This window comes from Embiotoca jacksoni, unplaced genomic scaffold (genome assembly GCF_022577435.1).
Source record: "Embiotoca jacksoni isolate LCO1_2020_lvr unplaced genomic scaffold, fEmbJac1.0.p SCAF_1, whole genome shotgun sequence".
NCBI lineage: Eukaryota > Metazoa > Chordata > Actinopteri > Embiotocidae > Embiotoca > Embiotoca jacksoni.
In genome coordinates, this window is record NW_027185229.1 from 14,525,592 (window position 1) to 14,551,680 (window position 26,089).

The 26,089-nt window shown below is 40.2% G+C and overlaps 1 protein-coding gene across 5 annotated transcripts in view; it reads right to left on the reverse strand.

The window, feature by feature from the left end:
- The window catches only part of epha8 (eph receptor A8), a 114,130-nt gene that overhangs the window by 57,481 nt on the left and 30,560 nt on the right, over positions 1 to 26,089 (reverse strand). For all 5 annotated transcript variants that reach the window (XM_069140844.1, XM_069140763.1, XM_069140678.1 and 2 more), the window contains exons 3-5: positions 5,769 to 5,822; positions 5,452 to 5,595; positions 3,696 to 3,845 (exon numbers count right to left, since the gene is read on the reverse strand). In XM_069140844.1, the coding sequence (XP_068996945.1) occupies positions 3,696 to 3,845; positions 5,452 to 5,595; positions 5,769 to 5,822 (348 nt within the window). The remainder of the gene's footprint in view (positions 1 to 3,695; positions 3,846 to 5,451; positions 5,596 to 5,768; positions 5,823 to 26,089) is intronic.

Consider the following 26,089-nt stretch of genomic DNA (forward strand, 5'->3'; position numbering starts at 1 on the left):
CAGACAATTTATAACACAGGATTCATGGACAAGTTAACTAAATTAAACACAGGATTCATGGACAAGTTCCAACTTGCTAGATTTTGGAAAGTTCTCCTGTTTTTTGTCACAGTAGAAGCTTAAAACAGTGGTTGCCGTTGTTTCTTAACTTAACAGGTAAAACAGTGTGAACACAGCCTTAATGTAATCTCTGGGCTGGTGTTTGGTGTTGTGCTCTGGCAGCAGTCATTAATCAACTGCTCTGCTTCCAGCAACAACCTGGAAACATGAATGATTTTACATTTTTATATGTACTTGTTTACATATATCACAGCTGACTATCTTGGTAACACACAGGAACTGATTCAAAACATTATTGTAAAAGTTTGCTGTGAAAGCATCTAAAAATATAAGGAAACCACTTCTTTTTTTGTCAGGTAATAAGACTCAATGAAATATAATAGGCTCACAGCTGAAAGAAGAAACTAGTTGTTTGTAACTGACTTCTAATAACTTCCTGCAATCAAATTTGGTTGATAGGTGTTGATTTATGGTTTTATGGTATGTTTATAAATCTGAGTTATATTTTGTAATGAGTTTCCATGACCGAAGGCTCTTTGTTTGCGTTCTATTTTTTCTTAATACAAAAATAAACTATTTGATATTGAAGTCACAGATATTCTTATTGTCTGGACCATATCTTAATAAACTCAAACTGGATATGAGCCTGACGTTTTTCAGTAGGCTACATCAGTTAGGCCAATTTCACCTATTCTAAAATCTATGCGCTGATTAAACTGTCTTCTATTTAAGGCCTGGTCACACCAGGAGGTGGTGCAGCGAAATTAGTCTGAATTAATCTTTAGGAAACACAGGTTTGGTGACATTGTTAATACACTTGCATGGTCACCTGGTGAACTTGTGAACAGGTGAGCTAATTGATAATATGCTAGCTTGCTGGACTAGCGCTAGGAAATCCGAGCAGCTCCAGGAAAATCATTTTTAATGTTCTGATTTTGCCCTCTTTTCAGTTTGTTCACCATTTATTTAGAAAAGTTACTGATTAAGGAATATAAAGCTCTTACAACTAATAATTTTGCAAATAAAATGTTAAGCTAACTTGATTCATGATGGGACAAAGATGGGACAAAAAATTCACACATTTTATTCAAAATATGTATTTGTACTAATGATTCTTGTCTCATAGCCATATGTAACCCATTGCTTATTGTAAGGCAGTTGATACTCTTACTTTCGACACATCAGTGTACTCATTATTTACTGAGATCTGTTCTGGTTTTAGTCCTGTCAAAATAAATTCCATAACCATTAACTAGGGATGGGCTTTTCAAGCAAAAAATACTATTCAAAATTCACTCTGAACTATTGGATTACTAATAGACAGTCAGTCCCCTCACCCAGAACAGGAGTGAACATATTATCCATCAGGAATAAGTTTAGTTAGTCCTCCCAAGAATGTGATTGAAATGTGATTTCTGAAATTGTGCTACTATCAAATATTCAATAATAAAACCTAACAGCCTACTGTTTCTGTTGATATTTCAAGTTCATATGACGGTCCATTGGTAGACCAAAATCAGCCACCTCTACTATCTGTTTCAAATCAAAAGCCCTCCAGTGTTTCATTCATGGTCCAGCTATATACTAGGTTTTGACTTCAGTCTGTTACTCTAATAATGGAAATGGGAGTCCCCTTTATTAAGTACATTCATGTTGCGAACATCAGCCATATCTCCAAGTATCTTTTATTCACTGTAGTATTTTGGAATGTAATTCTTAATGATTTTCTGAAAGCGGCCAATACACAAGGGAACGTGAATAAGGTAAGACACATAGTTTTTCCACTCCAACTACTGGAAAGAAAAATGTAAATGGTCTGTACTTGTATAGTGCTTTATCACCTTTTGGTCTCAAAGCGCTTTAACATGGTTTTCCCATTCACCCATTCACACACTAATGAGACAGATCACCATGCAAGGTGCTGCCATCAGGAGCACATTCACACACCGATGGTACAACATCGGGAGCAACTTAGGGTTCAGTGTCTTGCTCAAGGACACTTAGGCATGTGGACAGGAGGAGCTGGGGATTGAACCACCAAGCTTCCAATTAGTGTGCAACCCACTCTACCGTCTGAGCCACAGCCTCCCTATTGAGGATGTCTGCATGCTGAAACGCCATTACTTCTGCTCAATTAGTAGCTTTGTTTACACACTGACTTGTTGGATTGAATAGATATTTTACTGTCAAACTGACTCATCAAGGTCCTGATACACCAACGCTGTGTACTAATTAGGCAGCTAATTATGAGTTTTGCAGGTCTTTCCAAGTTTTAAGGGCATTTTATTGTTGCTATTTTGTGGAGGAATTAAACATATGCTGTGCAATCATGAATCAGCAGTTGTCATTTAAGTTACATCAGGAATTCTAATTTCCCTCTTCAATGTGCTACCATTATAAACAAATACCAGGATTTTGTTTCAGTTTTTGTAATTTTTCCTTGAAAGGTAAATCATATGTATTTGATAAAATTCATTATTTTTCAATGATGCAGTAGTGGTATATTGATTATATATTTTTTGGAATTATATGCACAGCTATATTTAGGCGTAGCAAGATTAAAGTAAGCCTTTAATCATATTTAATGTATTATTTTAAAATCTATATAGTAGGCAGGTATACATGCTTAATAATAATTGTTTGATGTTCACGGAATGCAAACAAACTACAAAAATAATATATTTGTAGGTTAAATATGTAGGTTTCCATGAAAGCTGAATAACCTTCAGACATGCATGAGACAGAGAGAACCCAGTGGGAGAGCCACTGTTCACATCTTTCCAGGTTCTATTCAGCAAATGGAGAGTACGTTTATTTATTTAGGTGTGGGTGTCTATTTTACCTGCTTAAAGAACATGACAGTATTTTAGGAATGAGTCTACATTATGGGTATTATGACTTTTACATTACAAGTTGTGGTGCATTTGTTGGATACTATTTTTAGTTGCAGATTTTTTTCCACAAATTATTCTTTAGTGAGTATTCCCAGCAGCAGGAATGTGTCACACACTTGTTTTTTGTACATTAAATATAATGTTCTGTTGTTGAAGTAATATAGGGTTAGGGCTAGTGTTAGGTAATATATCAGTCAATCATTCTAACAATTCTCTGTGGCATTGTCAAATTGTTAATGCTTTGGCAGTACAGTCGGAACAAAGGACCATTGAACCAACACAACTGCAACTACATTCAAGTTTTTGTGTTCCCTATAGATAACTTAGACACAATTTATAGGTAATATGAGCACAATGAACAATGAAGTAATGTCTTTTATATATGCATCTTTGTAACAGTGTAAGATATCAATAAAAGTGAAATTACACTATCCAGTATCATTTTTGAAGCTGATATCAATATCAAAGTATTTCCCAAGTCACTGAACTGAGCCCTGCTGTTTGTTTTCTCGCACAGAATTGCAGAACTGAGCGCAAAACAGCTTGAGTGATGAGACTGGAAGAGGCTCTCCTGGGCTGTGAATGCTTCCAACTTGTCTTGAACTCCTGTGGAGATGTACGTGCTAAGAATTAAACAAACTTCCTATCCAACGTGAGATACTGCTTCAGAGAGCCTGAACTGACATTTACCTGTGGTATCAGTCAGCAGTCTTGTCATTGTTTTAGTGATGTAGCTCATACCTCTGTGTTGAGTTTGAGTCTGCGAACTCCCAGGTCCACTCCTGTGAAGCTCTCATCAGCAGCGATGGTGTCAATCTTAATGAACTGGTTCTCCCGTATAGCTGAGCCCACTGCTCTGTCAGACTCGTAGTAGTACAGATTGAAGGTTTCCTGCAAAACAAATAAGGGTAGTACAAGTACTTTGTGTGTGTTCATTGTGTTACAAATTGAGTAATACATTTGAAACCCATTTCCTCTATCCAAAACCTCAATTGTTAACTTTAAATGTAATAAAGAAGTATTACAGTTTGGAATCACTCGGGGTGGGGTTTGAGACAACCTGAGCGTAAATTCATCCATCTCTTTGAGATGCATAAATCGATCAGCCACATCATTAAAGATACTGACAGGTGAATTGAAAGCATTGATTACCTTGTTACAATGGCACTTGTCAAGGGCTGGAATATATTAGGCACTAAGTGAACAGTCAGTTCTTGAAGTTGATGTGTTGAAGGCAGAAAATATGGACAAGTGAGAGGCTCTGACATCTTTGAAAGGAGCCAAATTGTGGTGGCTTAAAAACTGGGTCAAAGCATCTCTAAACAGTAGGTATCGTGGGGTGTTACTAGGATACGGTGGTTAATACCTATCACAAGTGGTCCAAAGCAGGGCAAATGGAGAACCAGTGACAGGGTCATGGGTTCCCAAGGATAATTGATACGTGTAGGCAGTAACAGTTGGCCTGTGCGGCCCAAAGCCACAGAAGCCATAAGGCTGGCTATGATAGAAAGTTGAAAGAACACAGTGAAGTACAGCTTGCTGTGTATGGAGCTGCATAGCCACAGACGATCCGAGGGCTCATGCTGACCCCTGACCACTGCAAAAGTGCCTGCAATGGGCATGTGAACTTGGCCTTGTCAATGCAGCAACACCAGGGATAATGTCCTAAACCTGGTGGCTACTTTACACACAATACAACTTGACTGGACGGTTCTGTCAGCAATTTAAATATTTTTATGTTATTGGCAGCCAATGTTGCCTCAAGCCTCTAACTTTAGGTAGACTCAACAGATGCTGACTCAAGCAACGTCACGTGATGAGATTTATTAGATTTTGTTTAGTTTCTAATGAACATCCTTGGTTCCCTTGTCCCTACCACTGTCCAAATATGTTTTACTCTTTTAACTATCATCTAATCATCTGCTTCTGGTATTTAATGGTATTTGGGGCACCACAGATTGTCAAATATCACAATAACACAGTCACCACTATAGTTCAGAAACATACAGTGCAACACGCTTGAGTTAAACCAAAGTATTATCCAAATGCCACTTTTGGACAGTGTACCCTAAACTAAAAAGGTCAGTTAAGTCTTATTTTGGTGAGTAAAATGAACTCAACCCAGCCTTTAAGCTACAGCGGGTTCTCATTTTCTCAGGTTTTTCATGGTAATAATTAATGCTGTGATGAACAGTGTTGATTAGCATGCAGACTGACAGCGTACTTAAGTGTGTGCATGCATGTAAGATCTGTCTACCAAAGTAATTGATTCATAGTGTAGTATAGAATTTGTTATGAGGAGTGTGTCAACACCTGTCACCCCTTACTGTGTTAGAGCTTCAAGAGACTTACATTGTATTTATAAAATTCCATGTAATTTCTAAACGTTCACCATATATTTAAACAGAATATTAGTCTATATTACTGTATTTTACAACTATTTTCTCCCCTCCCTCTGGCTTTTCCATCCTATCCTCTCAATATGTCTGTGCATTACCTTGCAGGTGCCCAGGACTCCAGGCATGCTGTTGCAGTCTCTCAGGGTGAACTTGACCTCGATGTAGATTCTTCTTGCTCCCTCTCGAGGGAGCCAGCTCGTCCTCAGCCAGTTGTTCTGGCTGGGGCTCATCACGTTACAGACCTGATTCAGAGTAAGAGTTCTAATTACCCGCAGCAGCATCAACACTACCAATAGAATAAAAAGAAACGAAAACATTTGCGTTTTTAAAAATGTGATATATTTCATTGAAGTTTCCAGAATAACTAATCTCATTAACACATTTGACCACAACGCGCACTGAGAACATTACACACCTGGTATGTGTGGATAGGACTGAAGTACTCGTCCATCTCATTAATGGCATCCCACTGTGCAGAGAGAGAGAGGGAAACATTATCGGGTTAGTCACATGTTCATACATTCCTCAGCTTCATATGCAGCAAACCATTCAGCTGCCGTCTATATTTCCCACATGATCGTCCATGGCTCTGTGGCTCCCTAACCACATCATGGGATGATTATTAGCTTTGACTTCAAATGAAACGTGATGATGGCTGTCACACAGGCAGCGGTCATGCTGAAGCAGCACATGTACTGTATCTTATGCTACATTTGAATCTCTGAGAAGATGAACAGAAGGATTTAGCTGTCGAGATGACTGGTGGTGATTTCCAACCTTATTATCTAAAAAATGCCTGTGTTGGAGTGACATATGTTTAAAAAAAACAACATTTTTTAGCTTTTTTCAAGCTTGAGATTAAAACTTGACTTTCACATTCTTTTTCTCACATTTCTTGTCTAAAAGTCTCATTTTTATAAATGCTGTTAGACTTGTATTAACGTATGTTTTAAATGTACTCGTATTCCACTCCAGTCAGTCCATGCAATCATGTGTTCTAGATTTCAGCAATGTTGGAATTCACTTAATGTAATTCCAATGGGACACATTTCCCTTTAATGAGATGCCCCTCATGTATGTGATTAGATTTACATTGTTTACTGAATGAGGCCGGCTGGTAATAATATAATTACGAGGAGGGACAGTAAGTGAAATGTGTTTGTATTTCTAGATGTGTTAAAGTGTGTTACACCTCCCTGCACCAGGAGGAAAGTCTATCACAGGAAGCTGTCTGTTCCGCTGCTTCTCTGTATTGCGAGGAGATATAAGCTGCTCTCCCAAACTCCTCTATCTACAGATGCCCAGAAAAAGCCCAAACTTCATGTCGTACGACATACAGTAAAATCATGTTCCTACTCAGTGGGTAGGCACACTTTTGCAGTGTAAGACAAGATGACTGAAAACAATCATGTTTCCACGAACAGACCTCAGCCTCACTCAACATACCGCTCAGTCTATTTTTGCTCCAGTGTTCACAACAAATGTAAACAAGGCATTTACATGTGGGTGCATTTGCATCTCATTTTGCCAGATACACTTAAACCTGTATAGTTAGTTGTCACTTAACAGTTGGATCCTGAATAAGTAGTCTAATCAGTCACTGTGATCTAATCTAGTCACCTTGTCAGCTTTCTGTCTAAATGGATTTATAAAAGTTACATTATTTTTACAACTCTAATTTTCTTGGTTTTGGACTGATGTTGTGGAGTTTAAAGGTTAATGACTTTTGACTCCAACTCAGTTATTCTAGCTAAAGGGAAGTAGAGATTTCCTGGGGTGCAGAATTGTGGACCTTATTGGAAATAGACCTGAACCCGAACTCAAAATGCATACATTCTCAAAATTTAAAAAAATTAAAAGGCACCTTATCCAAACGGGACTTGAACACACCCCTGATTTAAATCAACCCAAGGATAATTAGACCTGATCCAAAATTAGGTCGACCCAAACAAACCCTAACAGACAGTGAATACAAACAACGGCAGCCCCACAATGTCGTGTTAAAGTTCACAAGCAGCTGTGCTGAAAAACAGCAGTGATATAATAATAACAATAATGCATTAAGAGTGTCATGGAAACTAGAATAATTTATTATATGCTTCAAAACAGATTTGTATACATTCATTTCCACGCCCATTACCTACAATCAAAGCTATGAAAGAAGATGATACTGCACATGATTGGGTTCATTTGGATCATACTGACACAAAGATCGGCAGAAAAACAAGACTCTCTCCAACCAGATTAGATTTAATAAAGTTATTCCAGTGATTGAGAGTATCTCTGTATTTAGCCATGTAGGCCATGTGGCTCTGGGGATGATCATTTCAGTCTGTCAGTGATTCCACCAGCTGACACCGGTGATCCACTGGCTTTTCTTGGAGCCCACTGTAAAGTTTACATTTGTGGTGTTAGGTAAAAAGTCTAAACTATTCGATGGTACAGAATAGACTTTGCTTCTGATATTCATGAACCAAAAAATACAAGAAGAAAACCAAAAAGAGTTCATTTTAAATTACTTGACAAGGACTTGGATGATAACTTGATCACTAATAGAACTGGATGAGCTTGTGACAGTAGTTTAGTCTGTGCTTTTTCTGCTTTTCTGCCTTTGTTGTATTTTATGATTTTTTTTTTTTTTAAATTTATCATTTTTACTCTTAGTATTTTTTTTAATGTTTTTTTTTTTTTTTTAATGTTTTTCTTCATTTTATACATCTCATGGTCCAAGGAGTGAATTTGTTGTATGTTGCTGTTCTTCATTTGTGCTCCCATCAGGATGAATTGCACATACATTGTAATACTTTGTGTGCATGTCCAAATACCTGATGAATGAATAGAATTGCTTAATGTCGAAGTGTGTAGGATTTAATGGCATATAGCGGTGAAGTTGCAGGTTACAACGAACTGAATACCCCTCACTTCACCCCCTTCCAAGTGCGTAAGTGAATCCATGGTGGCCGCAAAACTCTACAGACTGTGTTTGGTTTGCATCTTCTGGGCTACTGTAGAAACGTGGCAGTACAACATTGTGCCCTCTGTGGAAGAGGACCTGCTACTTCTGGAGATATCAGGGGCTTATCATAAGGTACTGAAAACGAAATGACTCGTGGTTTACACTAATAAAAACATAATTATGAATATCTTCAAATAGACCCCCTTAAGCCCTACACACTGTACATTAATAGTCTGTTAAGCGCTAAATAACAAAAATAAAATAGCAAAAATAGCAAACATGCCACTAATCTACACTAAGATGGTGAACATGATAAACAAAGTTAACTATCAGTATATTAGCCTTGCAATTATGTTGGAATTATGCATTATTTATTAATGATGTACATATTGATCTCCTGATTGTTGTCATGATAAATGATTATAATGGATAATGACATGATAGTGGCACCTCGGTTGACAAATATGAGAAGTTCCCCTTTAAGCCGATAATGCAGTCCAGGCAGGTAAAGTTGCCTGCTGTACTTCTCAGCAGTTTATAGAAATACTTTTTACGTTCTACTTATGGATTTCATTGTCAGAGTGAATCCACTTCCCAGTTATATGGCACATTTTGATGTCAGGGGGAAAATATTCTCCTTCTGTGGTCCTATATTAGAAGTAATAGCACCACAGCTCTGTCATAGAGGAAATACGGATGTTCTTTCAACTGGTTTATTCACAGTAACATAGAGACTCAGTTGGGAGGTGTCAAAAGTTCACGCAAACAGCTTAACCCGAACTGCAGGGGAATGTTGAGAGTTGCTTTCTTCCTTTCTACTTTTATTGAGAGAGGATTTTTGCATGTGACATAAAGCAAGTTGAGGTCATTGAAAATGGTAAAACAATAGAAAAGTTAGAAAATCAAACAAACGTATTCAATAAAGGGAAAGCAGAGTTTATTACGATGACCCTTTCATTGGTTACAATTGTTGTGCAAAGTCCACTAATGAGAGACTTCAAGCCAACAAACTGCTGCACATTGGCCAACAATGGAAGACTAGCTAAACTGATCGAAGGGAACTGTGTAAACAGGGCTAGCCCATGTAATAGGTCTATAGACGCTACTAGAACTAGCGTTGGAAAATATTGGCAATGAACATCTTCAAAAATATATTGGAATTACAGTTTAGGAGTCTTTATCATGGGTCAGATAACAATTGGGATTTAATCAAGTAGTCTAGGAAGTTGCTTAAATTGCTTAAAAGTGTGCATAGTTCAGGAAAATTACTTCCCACTCAAACTTTAATGGTGACTCCTGCAACACCAATGAAGCCATCTACATATTTATTTCACAGCAACCTTCAACCTTCTGCTGTCAATTTAAACAAGGTTTCTCCTCTTAGCTAATATATCCTATTAATGTGCTGCTTGGAATTACATCACTTGTCATACTGATTACAACAGAGCCCTTACAAAACCTTTGTATACTGTCTCTAATCTAAGAAATGATGACCTCTAAATTATGATGTCATCAGGGTCACATCAGATTGGCCTTTAAATTCCAACACAAAGCCTAAATGGGAAAATCTGCATTTTTTTTTTTTTTTTCTTTTTTAAATCTGGCTCTCCCAAGTTTCCAAAATCAGTATATGATGTTGACATGCACAAATTCCAAATCAGGATTCATCATGAAATGGATCATACATGGGACATTTCTTCCTCCTCTACCAAGACAGGAGCACCGCTCTCCATGTTTTCCCCTCAGATGAGCAGTAGTAAGAATTACAGGTGAAGGCATTGCAGGTATTGAAACTTAGTATTCATTAAAGGCAAATCTAAAGCTCTCTTGAATCGCATTGATAATTTTGTAAGTATCACAAGCATAGGCGAAGCGAATTTGTATGAATGAAGACACGCATATGTGTTTAACCCAGGTGATACCCATGAACCTCATGGGCTGCGCTTCCTTGTGAGAGCGGTGGAGTAATTGAAAGGGAACTCGTTGACCCTGGGAAGCTTTGGGCTGCGCTCAGCTGAACTCGGCCCCCGGATAAGACTTCTGGGTTTTCCATGGAAGCCCTCCAACTTCTTTCCTCAGTCCAGACTCACCCCGCTCCCCCAACATGCACTCTCACATCCCCAGGCGCTACCAGCCAAAAACCACTGGGATAATTAAGCTGTAGGATGCCTCACCCATCTCACCCTTTCCTCCCTTCCTCATCCTCTCATCTTTATCAGCTAAATTGAAAACGTCCTTGAACTTGTGAAGACCCTGGCTAATTAGCGGGGTGTATAACCTCTCTATCCCCCTCATTATTCCCGCCTCGCCATCAGTGCGCTCTCAACCTCTCTCACTCTTTTTTTTTTTTTTTGCTTTTCTTGGGAAATCTTACATTTTAGCTTATGGCAATTTTCTCCTGGTGGAAAAATCACACCAACTGAAAGTAAAATGTCAGGAAGTTGTGAGCTGTGTGGTAAGCAGGGAAGGGATGAGATTGGACCAGATTGGTTGATGTTTAGTCGTGAGAATAATGGAAATCTTTTCTTCTTTTCCTCAGCAAACAGACAGGGAAGAGAAGATGTGAGAGATTCAGTGGGGCATGTTTATCTTCTGAGCGCACGATAAGAGAATTTTCTATCATGACAACAGAAATGCAGTGCTTCTCAGAGCGGCTGACTGACAATGCAGTGCGGGTGTGCTCGGATATGCTGTATGTCATAGAGAGAATGAGAGTGAAGTGCAACAGTGAGAGAGAAAATGTGAGAGAGATTGAAATTAATTGGCTGTAAATTGCACATCTGTTTCCTGCCTGTCAACTGATCGGATATCTCATCAGGACAAAATCAAACGTGGCAGACGCACAGGAAATCCATTTCATCATAAACACATTATCATGTTCACACTATCCCAATGCACTGCAGATATACACACGTACGTGAATATAAAATGTTTATTAACTGCAGGAAATGTCGAAACAAAGACTGTCTTATTTATTTATTACCATAAAGTATTAAACGGTAGCAAGACAACATTGAATTCATAACATGTACAGTAAAAGGAACTGTTAGCCTGACCTGATGGTTTTATTGAATTCTACCGAGCATTTTTTAAACACCTGTCCCTTGTTACTGTACCTCAGACAAGTGTGTGGCCAAACATTAATTTGAAAAAAGTGAAATAAGGTGTCCTAATTTTAGATTTATCTAAGATCAAACCCACTGATTTATCTATGTAGTAAAGGATACAGTGTGTATTTATGAAAAAAAAACAAAAAAAAAACACTGTATTGGGTCACTGACACTCATTAGATTTAATAAAAGTGTCAAAACAGTGTTGAAAAGCAATATAAAGTGGTGCTACAGTAAACAGAGGAGATAGGCAGGAAAGAGTGTTGATAAGACAGTGTAGCTGATAAGCTGTGTTTAACCACTGTACTGACTCCTCTGTACCTCAGTCCACCGATCCCCCCGAATACCCTGAGTGAACAGATATTATGTCTGATATATCACTATCTTCATTACATAAAACACAAGCAAAGAGAAAAGCTGTAAAATCCAGGCTGGTGATAGCTTCTTCTCATTTCTTGCTAATTGTGTTTCCGAGCAGGACGTATCAGGGTCACGCAGTCAAACAGCTCAGCTTCTGCTCAGCCTTTGTGGCAATTATTACTCGTCTGATCTGCGTTCCTCGATTTCTCTGATTCTGCACGCTCCCTTTCTCTCTTTAATCTCCATTCTCCTTTGTTTTCCTCTGCCCATTTACTGTTTCCACTTAGACAAAGAAGTTGCAATCTGAGTTGCCTGAAGATCAGAGAAGCTGTTGTTACGCAGAATAAAAGCGTTTGTTAAAGCAGTTGCCTCTATAGCTGCCGTCTAAATCTTATGGTCTATTCTCGCACGAGTCTGACGCCCTGTAGCATGAAATCTATATCAGCCTATTCATAGTGTGTGATTTGAAAGAGAGTGGATGCCAAAAAAGATGAAAGAGCGAATGGAAGATTGATTAACAAATATGTAGAGAGAAAACTGGTTGAAAAGGGAGATGATTATGTGCTGCTGGTGGGAGGGACAATAGAAAAGGAGTTTCTTGTTTAAGGCTCTATTCATCATTGTTGTGTCTGAGGAGGCTGGAGGCAGCTGCAGCTACAGTATCAACAGATTCTCGCAGGGAGTCTAGTATGCTGATGGAAAACACGTCCTGCTCAATTTTCAACTGATACAAGTTCCAACAAGTTTTGCTCTGAGCCTTTCGGACCACACAAATAGACAAACTGTTTTGGAAATGACCAACTTTTTAATGAAAAATAAAAAGAGCGAGGCAATTATGACCTCAGTTACTCTGCTCCTTGCTGTTATTAATGACCTTCATGTGTCCTCTATTTGTCTCATCCTCTATCTAACAAACAATAGATAGATCCAAACACTGGAATAATAAATCTAACCTATTGCCTGTTCAACTGCCTGTGCACACTTACACTTCATTTGTAATATTGGCTGCATTGTAAAACCCATATTAAAATTAAAAGAGTAACAGAAAAGCATGTATGATTGACAGGGCTGGCGTGAAGATTTTATACCAATGTGGCAGCTGTTAATAACTTCCGTTCAGAAAATATTCCTCTGAGTAAATTGTAGAGAAGTGGGAGGTGGAGCTGGGTAATTGTTTCTTGGCTTTGACGTGAAAAAAAATGCTAATCAATAAAAAACAACAGGTCACAGATGCTGCAATGCAGTTTTAAAAAGAAACAAAATAGAAATAGTTTGTGTGACATAACTTAAGAAAAAAAAAAAAGTGAGTAACACGTACGAATGTACGTCTTCTAGAAAAAATAAGTACTCAATCCTACATGGCCCTACCATCTGATACCACGCAGGAGTTACAGTATATAAATTACCCTTTTAGGATGCGACAATGCTATTATAAAGGTTTTGGTTCCAACTCTTAAGGTAATATCCCAACTCTGATCCGGGGATGTGTAATCTATTACCTGAAAGCGCAAGCAATTCTATTGTCCTAAACAAGGACAACGCATTCAGGGAACTGCACGACATGATCAGTGGACATGAGAATACCTATCAGGGGGCCACTGTCATTGTTTTGGGGGATCTTAATCCCTGCGATTTTCCAAAAATATACCCAAGCTCTACCAGTTTGTTAATTTTCCGAACACAGGAAACATCGCTTTGGACCACGGCTACAGTAGCATAAGACTGAAAGCTACTCCAGACACAGTTAGACCTGTTAAGATATGTACTGACAGACTTGCAGACTTACAGGGTTTGCCTAGAGGCTACAGACATGAATATTTTTAAGGAGGCTACAAATAATATTCATGATTACTCAACTGTTGGTAACTATATGAACTGGTACACTTCTACCTGTGTCCCCTCCCAAGCTATTTGTGGTTTTTTTTCAAAGCTCTACTTCAGTGCGTGTCTGCCACTAACTATAGGAGAAATGTAAAATGTTTTAAGACATTACTTTATGGAACAATTTCTATGCCAGATTTGCCAGATTGAACAGCGACATCCCCCTATAACCCCAGGGAGACTGCACAAGGTGACACAAGTTCTTATGGCTCCTAATCAGTTAAAGTCCCACAAAGCAGCAGGACTTGCTGGAATGTCAATGAGAGTCCTGAGGACCTGTGCAAAGCAGCTAACAAGTGTGTATACATCATTTTTGACTCCTCTGGCAACAATCACATGGTCTTTCAAGTCCTCTGGTGCAGAATTAGTCTCTGAAAAAACAAAAACATCCACAACGAACGACTTTAGGCCAGTGCCATTTTCACCTGTCGGCATGAAGTGCTGAGAACAGCCGGTTCTCCATTCAATGAACTCTATGGTTCCAGATGCAGTGGATTCTGTATAGTTTACAGACCGCTCAAACAGACCAGTGGACAAGACGGTGACCCTGAGGGTTCAGTCTACGTTGGAACACTTAGATACTACAAAACGTACAGTACGTACATATGCTCTTTCTGGATTACACCACTGCTTTCAACACAATACGGCCAATGAAGCTGATTGTGAGGCAGGCTGACCTGTAACTGGATTTAGGGTTTCCTTATAGACAGACAATAAGATGAGAAGTAAGGTCTCTGCTGAACTCACAATCAACACAGGAACCCCCCTGGGCTGCTGCCTTAGCACCAAAGTCTATGTCCGATACACCTATGACTGTATTTCAAATTCAGAAAAACAATATCATAATTCTATATGCAGACGACATGACCATCCTTGGTCTCATTAAGGGACTAAGGGTGGTGACGAGTCACCTTACAGGAAACTGGTGAACGAAGCTCTTTTGAGAGGGCAATGATCTTGTTATCAAAATCGACAAAACCAAAGTACTAATTCTGGACTTCAGCTGGAGCTTTCATACTGAAACCTCCCACCATCAAGGGGGCTGAGGTGGAGTGGGCTGACACAAGTTCCTCGGCCTTGGTATGAGAAACCCTGAGTTTGGCCAAAAATCCCATAGCAAACGTGAAGAAAGCGCAGCAGCAGTTTCACTTCAGGCTGCCGAAGAAGGCCTTCTCATACATCAGCCACTCACCTAGGCCTGCAAAGGCCTTGTTGAGAGCATTCTCACCAAAAGCATCATGTGCACTTTGGAAACACCACCCAGGCTGAGAGGAACTCTCTTCAATGGGTCAGCAGAAAAAACAGAGAATCATCGGCTCTGACCTAACCTCCATGAACACTCTCCCCTTACAACGCCGCAGGAGGAAAGCACAGAGTATCGTGACAGACTCCTTCCAGCTCACTCTCCGTTCAGGTGGAAGAACTCAGGATACAACCTGAGACACCAAAGGCCAGAGAGCATCACCAGTCACAAGGCACGCTTCAATCCGCTGTCAGACTGATGGCAGAGGAAATACCACATCCCCCATCTCAATGACACTATAGACAACTGACACTTTACCACACACACACACACGCAAGCACACATACTTGTGTGTGTGAATACAGACTGTGTTTCTGTATTCAACTCACTCACCCCCTCTCACTCTACAGGACTGCCATTATCTCTGTCATACAGAGGTCTTTCTCCATCCCATTATTTTGTGCAAAAATATATAGTGATACATTTCATTTATTGTGTGAATTTTTCATTAAATGCATTGTCTACATTTACCAAACAGTTTTTTTTGTTGTTTTTGTTTTTTTGTATCTAGTACTATCTGGCGCATTATGCAAGCTCATTAATTACGAATTATGTTGTTCTTTGGCTTTTCTTTTAACAGAGATATAAGAACAATAATTCCAGGGTCCCCATACTGTGACAGTGCAAATGGTAAAAAAAATCTTTTAAATCTTACTGGGAAAATGCCATGGTCTTGGTTAAACATAGAAACACGCCATAAATCGTTGCACAAGTCAGCGTTGACGTCTTCAGTTTCCAACCAAAAGTACAATCTTTCCCTATATACACTCCTCAAAAAAATAAAGGGAACACTTAAACAACACAATGTAACTCCAAGTCAATCACACTTCTGGGAAATCAACCTGTCCAGTTAGGAAGCAACACTGATTGTGAATCAATTTCACCTGCTGTTGTGCAAATGGAACAGACAACAGGTGGAAATGAGAGGCAATTATCAAGACAGCCCCTATAAAGGAATGATTCTGCAGGTGGTGACCACAGACCATTTCTCTGTCCTCGTCCTTTCTGGCTGATTTTTGGTCACTTTTGCATTTTGCCAGTGTCCTCACCACTAGAGGTAGCATGAGGCGGTGTCCACAACCCACAGAAGTTGCTCAGGTAGTGCAGCTCATCCAGGATGGCACATCAATGCACGCTGTGGCAAGAAGGTTTGCTGTGTCTGTCAGCACAGTGTCAAGAGCACAGAGGAGATACCAGGAGACAAGCCAGTACACCAGGAGACACGGAGGGGGCCGTAGGAGGACAACAACCCAGCAGCAGGACCGATATCTGCTCCTTTGTGCAAGGAGGAACAGGAGGAGCACTGCCAGAGCCCTACAAAATGACCTCCAGCAGGCCACTAATGTGCATGTTTCTGCTCAAACTGTCAGAAACAGAATCCATGAGGGTGGTATGAGGGCACGACGTCCACAAGTGGGGCCTGTGTTTACAGCCCAACACCGTGCAGGGCGATTGGCATTTGCCAGAGAACACCAAGATTGGCAGCTTCGCCGTTGGCGCCCTGTGCTCTTCACGGATGAGAGCAGGTTCACACTGAGCATGTGACAGACGTGACAGAGTCTGGAGACGCCGTGGAGAACGTTCTGCTGCCTGCAACATCCTCCAGCGTCACCGGTTTGGCGGTGGGTCAGCGATAGTCTAGGGAGGCATTTCTTTAGAGGGCCGCACAGCCCTCCATGTGCTAGCCACAGGTACCCTGACTGCTATTAGGTACCGGGATGAGATCCTCAGACCCATTTTAAGACCATATGCTGGTGCAGTGGGCCTTGGGTTCCTTCTGATGCATGACAATGCTTGGCCTCATGTGGCTTGAGTGTGTCAGCAGTTCCTGCATGATGAAGGCATTGATGCTATGGACTGGCCTGCCCGTTCCCCAGACCTGAATCCAATCCAGCACATCTGGGACATCATGTCTCGTTCCATCCACTGACGCCACGTCGCACCACAGACTGTCCAGGAGTTGACTGATGCTTTGATCCAGGTCTGAGAGGAGATCCCTCAGGAGAACATCCGTCGTCTCATCAGGATCACGCCCAGGCATTGTAGGGAGTGCATACAGGCACGTGGAGGCCACACACTACTGAGCCTCATTTTGGTCTTGAGGAATTTCCACAGAAGTTGGATCAGCCTGTGATCTGATTTTACCACTTTTATTTTGAGCATGATTCTGAATCCAGACCTCCATGGGATAATGATTTTGATTTCCATTGATCATTCTTATACTACTTTATTCTCAACACATTCCACTATGTAATAAATAAAGATTTTCAACTGGAATATTTCATTCATTGAGAACTAGGATGTGTTGTTTAAGTGTTCCCTTTTATTTTTTTGAGCAGTGTATATAGTTGTACAACACATAGCATCATTTTGTGTTTGTGGTCCACAATGAACCCCTGAAAAAGTAGTATCCTTCGCATTTACACTACTTTCAGTTAACGATCCCACAATACAAAGCAACACATTTTACAAATGCAAAAACAACTTTCGCACAATTCTGCTGCTCTTATTGATTATTCAAAATGATGTTCGTAAGCATCTAAAATCTAAATGTACTAATGAGTGACCATTACATTGGCAGTCCTTATCAGTTGAAGTATTTTGCACAGTTGTCATGAAGATGGATCTTTTTTCATGCAAATGAATTACAGTAACTCCATGGAATGAACTTAAAACCATGGAATACAGTTGAAACCCCTGGAAAATGAAGTTCAGAATGAACTTGGATGCTCAACTAGGTCCTCAAAATGCTGCAGATAATGAACACCAACTTGAACAGCAGACAGTGATACAGCTGAAAGCACTAATAAAAGCTAATAAGTGGATCTTGAGTTGGGATTGTTTTGTGTTTTGTCTACTTTATTCACAGAAGATTGTATTGTCCAGTCTAACCCATAAACTTAGTTCTACAAATACTGCACTTCCCGGCAGGCTTGTGTCACAGTGACCAGAGAATAGTCTTACACTAACTCTCTTGTATTAAAGCGTGGAGACTACACACATGTTTAAAGAGGAGAGAGAAAGACAACGCTGATGAATGGTGTCTTCTCTGAAAGATCTCATTTTAGATTATTTTATTTGATTGAGGTTTATTTGGAACTAATAGACAGAGAGATAATGGCAGAGAGAAAGGGATACAAAGAGGAGGATGAAGATAGGGTAAGAATAGGTGGGGTGTGATGGCTGTGTAACTGTATGTGTGTGTGAGTTTGCTGGTGGCATTTCTAGGCTTAATGCTGGGCTCTATGTGAAGTAACAGGTCTGCATATTAACTCTGTAAAAATATCAGGCTCTGCCCAACACCTTTCAGCCTCTCATACTATCAGCCACACAACCTGAACAGACTTAATAACTTTGCTCCTGTGTGTGTGTGTGTGTGTGTGTGTGTGTGTGTGTGTGTGTGTCTGTCTGTCTGTGGGCTCTTTGACAGCGATAACCTTTCCGGAATAGGAGTGTTAATTGCACTGGTCTGGGATCAGTGGGGGAGATGGTATAATTGCTCCCTATTCTGAGATACAATTTTTACAGGACACTGTGTGCATGTGTGTGTGTAATTGTGTGCAGAAAGATGAAAACATTCCAACAAAGGGGAGTAAAAAGAGGATTTTATCTGGCTTTTCAAAAAAGTACAAAAACTTGGAGTTTGTGTGTGTGTGCATGTTTGTTTTTGTGTACGTGTGTGTAACTGAAATCCGAATGGAGCATTTACTGTGGCAGGTTTTACAAGAGAGAGCCACACCGGTGTCTTTTTGTGGCCTCTGTTCACCTCTCCAGGCCTCCAGCATTGTCAGCAAGGAGCCTTCGGGGAATAATGCCCTCTTGGCTTCTGTCCTTAAATACTTTAACATTTTTATATTATCCATCTGCTTCACAATAGGACAGTGACATAATAAACCACATGTGGCCACAAGAAATATACTATGCATGCAGATTCTTTCAGAGCAGTGTCAGCACCAGTGTTAAAAGTCTTGGTTTTTAATATTAGCAGCCCGTTGCACCAGCTGAACAGTATTTTAAAGTATGCGACATTGACATTTGATCATATACTTTCAACCTAATGGCCTCGAGGTTTGGGCATATCCCACATGTGCCCAAGGAAATCACAGAAGCACACAGACCACTGATTACAAAAATATGTGTAACTCAGGTGCTGATTTTGATCAAGCGACAAACCTTGGAATACAAAATAAGAAAACATGGGGATTCCACACAAGTTGTAGATGGTGCAACAGTCTATAGCACTCTTCAAGACCACAGAGAGCTGTGAAGGAGGGAGGGCTTCGAACTCAAGGGCCATGTCAGATCATTTCATCCGAAACAGATGATCCTTCCTGAGGCAGTTTAAGCCAACAGCAGAATTGAGCTGTCTGTCAAACACTATCAAGACTGAGATGTAAAAAATATCTCATTCAAACACCTTGGCATTCAGCCCCATTAAGGACTGCAGAACGTATCAGCATATCCAAACTTGGATCCTGTAGACTTCAGCTTCCTTTGGGAAAGTTCCGGCACTAAATATTTTAAATGAGTACAGCCCATCTAAAGACTGAGGCTACTAGACGGCGCTGCTTGTCTGCCTCCACGTCGAACAGACACAGAGACATGGACACCCACCTGTGATCCAACACACGCAGCCCATCTTTGCCTTCACCTGGCATGTTTATAAAGATAAATATTTCCAAAGAGCAGTTGCACAGGTGTGCACCACCTTCAGCAGCTGTGCCATGTTGTGCCACGCCGCTGCCTCGTGGGAATTTGTATAGCCAATTACAGGGCGGTCAGTGGGAGGGCAATAGAGATAGTTCAAAGACTAGCTGAAAGTGTGTTAATGAAGTGTGTAATCAGACCTGGACGATGAAACCCAGAGTGATGAATAAAAAATGTGAATTTCTCATTCAAAAAACACAGGGCAGAACTAATTTAAGTATAATTCGAGATGAATCAAAACGCAGTCTAATTTATAACATTTTAATCTATAGATGTCTTCGCCCATTTCAATAAAAAATTAAACAGATTAAATATTCCTTTGAGAATTAACAACTAATTAATGTCCTATTATAATAACAATTATGGGTGAAATGAGTTGCAATCATGAAAGATTAACAGTTAAAGAATTATTTTCTTTTTCAGTCTACATTCCAGCCAAATAAAGTTAAATAAAACATAAAGTTATGTCAAAGACTCTGTTCTGTATGTACGGCAGTGTCTGTATTTTATTACTCTGTAACCAACAGTTTATACGACTTTTTCTGTTTGACCCTCAAAACTTTAAATTGCATCCTCCCCTCCTTACCAAACCTGAATTAGACACTTTCTTTTCATGTGAAATGATAAGAAAAAACAATCACTGTTGATGGTCAGTGTTCTTTTCAACCTTGCTGGATAAAGTTAAAGTAGAGAGAATACTCCCACTTTCAGGAAGCATCTGGACCAGCTCATTTATCATGCAAACTTACACGACAAGTATAATAAACTACCATGTGAGACAAATGGAGGAATGATAGTGACCAGTGCCAAAAGCTACTGTACACTTGTTTGCAGCCTATTTGCTGTTTCCAAAACTAGAGAGAAGTCATAGAGCCTAGCCTGCAGGATATAGCATGTATACAGTACATGTGGAGGGTGTTGACACAGAGATATACATGTGTTTATTTTGATAAGAAATATTAGTGTGAAACATGTTCAAATTTGTGCCCCTTTTTTTACCTTGCTTGCTTATGAATTGGATGAGGTTATTCATTACTGTATCCCTGCATTTATGATCCAAAAGCAGACAGTTAGCACGACCGAAATGCTAAGCTTTGGTTTGCACAGCTTGATGCTTGGATTGGTGAAATGGTCCCACAGCAGTGAATGTCATGTATTCATGAGGCAAAGTCTGTCATTGTAGAAAAAACAAACAAACAACAAAAAAAACAGCGACAGAAAATCATTTTCTTTTTTTGAATAAAGCCAATCGAGTTTCACTTTCTACTTCTGGTTGTACTGATGCTCGTGTCAACGTAGAGTTAGGAGAGATCATATGTATCCATGATCTGATGAACATGTGTTTCTGTGACAGCAAGGGAGCACTACTCTGTTACTGACTATCATTCACCCTCTAGTGGAAGTTGTTCATGTGGCAGCAGCCCACTTGACGGTTCAAAACTGCACAAGGTGGAGACAGGGCCGCAGTCCAGCATCATCACTGACATGACTGAAGCCGTGTGGACACGGAAAGTGCAGCGTGAGCAGCGGAGAAGCAGCGTGTCTGACAGGAGGCGTTCAGGCACAGTAATGAGCTGTAGGTCCTTCAGCCCACCACAGAATAACAATAGTTATGAGCATAAAGCATGGTAAAATAGACTTAGTGCAAAAATATTCTTTGGTTTGTGCCTATGGGTGTAGACTGTGAACTGTACAGACGGCTGGTTTGATTAAAATAGAAGTTTATCTGTTCCGTCAGACAGACCTCAGATGAAAACTCCAGACACGCCGTAAGCAAAAAGCAAATCCCAGAGTAGTGTAACAAAGTCGCACAATACTTGCGATTTTTATTTGGGAGGCTTCGTAAAATTACCTTACCCATATAAGCCCTGGGCTATTGTAAAAAAATCATCAGAAATTCATAAAAAAAAAAAAAAACGTTCCAAACTCAGGCAGTAACAGGTCTGTAAGGGTACAAAGAACAAGCTGGGGCTCTGACAAACACTTGAGAGAATTTTGAAATACAGTGTCTTTACCACGAGGCCAGAGTGAAATTTGAAAACAATTGTACATTTTTCTTGGGCAAGTGCTGCTGCATTTTCTAGATTCTGCATGTTGAACACAACCAAACATTATTCATATAAAAACACAAAAAATGGTGCCATAAACAGATAGGTTCAGTTGACAAATGCAGTCAAAAAAAAATAATTGTGCCATAAACGGATAGATTCATTTAGTAAGTGAAGTCTCTATTTAAGTAAAAGGAGACTGCACTTCACATGCAACAAAAATAAAGCACAGCAGATGCCACATCATCTATAGCAACAGTAGTACCAGGTGTCCTCTTGGGTGAAACTACTCTTGGATACCTTTGAAAAATGGTGGCGGGTTGGTTAGAAAGGGTTAAGGTTTCAGATGGCAAATACCATCAGCCTTAAAGTGGCTCTTTGTGTAGTGACAGGATGTCTTCCGTACACCATGACTCACAAAGATCCCCTGCACTTTGGACAGTGACTGTGGCAAAAAATATTCTTAAATATCCATAAAGTGGGCAGCTATATACTGATGTTTTATCAACTGATTTAGTATACAGTATGACCCATCCATTATCTATACCCGCTTTATCCTGAGCAGGGTCACAGGGGGGCTGGAGCCTATCCCAGCTCACTTTGGGTGAAGGCAGGGTTCACCCTGGACAGATCACCATCATAGGGCCAACACAGACAGAAACAAAGACCATTCACGCTCTCATTTACACCTAAGGGCAATTTGTAGAACCACCAATTAACCTGAGGTGCATGTTTTTGGATGGTGGGACGAAGCCGGAGTACCTGGAGAGAACCCACACAGGAACAGGGAGAACATGCAAACTCCACACAGAAAGGCCCAGGCCCGGTTTCGAACCCCGAACCGTTTTGCTGTGAGGCAACAATGCTAATCACTGCACCACCGTGCCGCCTACAGTATGATAATAATGATATTAATGATTTTGATACCCTTTTTTCAACAGGACCTGTCATCATTTTCCAGCAATTAAGTATCAATTCAACTTAGTCTGTCTTCCAGAAATCTTTCGAGAAAGTCACATTAACTGAGCCCGTTGGTTTAAAATAAAATACATGGATTGACCTGTTCAGCCATCAGATAAAATTCATCTTTAAAAACAAGCAGTGGAAAATGGTGTGAGATAAATTAATAATATATAAAAACCTTGTTTGTGTATGTGTGTGTGTGAGAGAGAGAGAGAGAGAGAGGGGAAAAAAGGGAGGAAAGGAAAGTAACAAGGAGTTGGAGAATAGTTAGTAATGGCAACAGACTGTGGGCTTTTGACACTTCAGCTCATCACTTCCTCATGCACATCATGGCTTCCCCGGCCCACGTTAATCACACACACACACACACACACACACACACACACACACACACACACACACACACACACACACTGTACTGTCAGTTCTATCGATTGTGGGGTGGCCGGTGGATGAACCTGTCATGGCCAACATAGATCGGAGTGGAGGATAATGAAGTCTTCCTGCCCTATCTGACAAGCTCCGAGAGAGTGTATTAGAGGGAGCGTGCGCATGTGTGTGTATGCAAGTGTGAGCGTGTGTGTGTGAGAGCAAGAGAAAAACAGAGAAAGATGCTCCTGGGACAGCCCACAGGCATCCTCACCATTGCCTGAATAAATTGGATGGGAAGAAGCCCCTTGAGTCGAAGACGTGATCTGTCATGATGTCATCTAAACGAGACTCGCATTGGGGGAGAGGTAAGGGTGCTAATAAAGACCTAACCCGTACACACACACACGCACACACACACACACACACACACACACACACACACACACACACACACACACACACACACACACACACACACACACACACACACACACACACACACCACAAATGCATATATATTGAACAGGAAGTGCAGGCTGACAATCGTCAGCTATTTTCCTGGAAACATTTTAATTTAGCTGTTACAGTGAAAAAAAAAAAAAAAAAAAAAAACTTTTACCTCCTCTTTCTGTTTCCCTCGCTCTGTATATCTCCATTCTTTTCCCTCAATCTCTCCATGTTTCTTGGAACACAAGCTCAATATGCGGTGACGTCTCAGTCCTTTTTTTTCTCTCTCACATCTCCCATAGTCAGCGTTGTACGCTCGTTTACTGCCTTGATTGTTAAAGGACGTGTTTTTTAATCTCTTTGTGACAACTGGTAGGTGCATATTTGCGATTTCAGCAGAGAGCAGAGCACACATATAATTGTGTGTGAATCTCAGAAAATCAGCAACAGAGACACTTGAAATGCTTTAGAAAACCTACAGCCAGACACTACAATGCCAGACAACACTGCCCAAGGTGTCATTTGTGTTTCAAGAGGGACAGAATGTCACTGTATAAGACTGAAGAAGGCTTGTCAGGTGAAGAGCAAAACTAAGTGGGTTTTCTTTAACATTCCTGGAGCTGTGTACCGTAAATTCTTCCCACTGGGTCAATGTCCATGACTTGAACCGTGGCTCGATGGCAATTTTCAAGTATGAAAAAGCGCCAGCTCACAGTGCTTTGAACATGCCCCCAACAACACAATCAGCAATCCTCAGCCCTCCACTAGCCAGATCTGTTTCTGGACAAAAATTTGTTTTGATGTGTGCTCTCTCCTTGATCTTCAGGTTCATGGTGAAATCGCAAAGCTGCCCATTTAAGTGGTCACAAAAACATGTGTAACTCGTTGTTGATCAAGCAACGTAACTTGGAATACCGTACTTACTTATGAAATGTATTGCTTTCCTCTGTTCGGAGCACATTACTGTGCTGCTTGCAACAGGAATAGTTTCTGAGCTTTTTGATCGCACCTTAGTGTATGTACTGTATGTAAGCCTCTGAGGGCAGCACAATTTCTCAAAAATATATTTTACAGACAGAGAAAAGAGAGACTTGATATGCAAATATGCAATAGTGCGTTATAAGAGATAGGAGAGCAATTAAAGAAGGGGCAGATGATAAGGTATTTTCTGCTTTGTTAAAGGCGCCATATAGTTCCAAATACAAAAGAAATTAATTTGTCGGGAAATTAAATGATTAAATAAAAATATACAGCGGGTGTATAGTGAAAACATCTGTCCCTAATCCCCGTCCCTCTGTCTGAAAATGACTTAACATTCAAGAAACTACACGCTGACAATTTTAATCCATCTTCCTCCAGCGTGGACTTGACACTTATTCCTTTTGTATTCCCTGTGGGCAACCTCTCTATCTATTTCTCCCTCTCACCTTTGCCTCCCTCACTCGCTCACAGTGACATGTGTGTCCCCTCCTGAACAACACTTCAATGTAAAAATAACATTATTGAACCTGCAGGATAACAGCAGATCTGAGCTGAATGTGTTTGTTTTGTAACATGACGTTTTACACGCCATTGCAGAATCTAAATTTCTCATCCACTTTGTGATCCAAACACAGTGTGACGGCAAATACGTGAGTCACTCTCAGCACAATAATAACAGCTTTTTGTGAATCGTCAGATGACCAAAATCTTTTACTTCCACTGCAGTTGTATTTTCTAAAACCATCAAAGAGCTGCTTCTGCCCGGAGCAGAGGGTGGATGAAAACAGGCTGCTGCTTGCATGGCACATTCATAACACTGTGATGTGGCAGAGAAATGACCTCGTGTGTGTGTGTGTGTGTGTGTGTGTGTGTGTGTGTGTGTGTGTGTGTGTGTGTGTGTGTGTGTGTGTGTGTGTGTGTGTTGAACAGTGGAAGAGAGTGAGAGATAGAAACTGTGAAAACATCCATTTATCAAAGAAGCCATGTGTCAGCAATAGTTTTCTCTCTGACACATTAAAAACTATTGTCCAAAGCATATTGGGTATCAGACACATTATAAAAAAAATATTTGACGATTTTAAAGATGTTCGAGTCCGTGTTATTACTATACTCACATGCCATATGAAGCTTAAAAGCACTAATTATCTCTTTAATCAAAAAGTTCAAATGAGACTGCTGCTTTTGTCTGAGTTGGCCCAATATGTTTACCCCGCAGTCATGCGAAGGTTCATTGTTTTTGTTGTGTCCTTAACTTACACATGACTACAAAGAAGTATTCCTCCACTACAAGACACAAAGAAAGAATTTTGTACTAAAACAATTGTTCCTATCTCACTTAATTTAGCTAAGTCAGATTGCTGAAGCTTTATATTATATTATAAACTTCCAATTGATTTTTTTTTTCACAGAACTAATTCAATGGATTTATCAGTGTAGTTAAGCTTCAATTGGTTCTGCTCATTGCCAGAGAGTAGTGGGGAAGAAGGGGCTGGTTTTGGAAGTGTTTTCCCCATTCTATGCCCCCTTTCCATTTTTTTTCCTCACTTCTTTTCTCTAATGAGCACAATATAATGTTATTGAACAGACACATGGTACTCTCCAATGTAA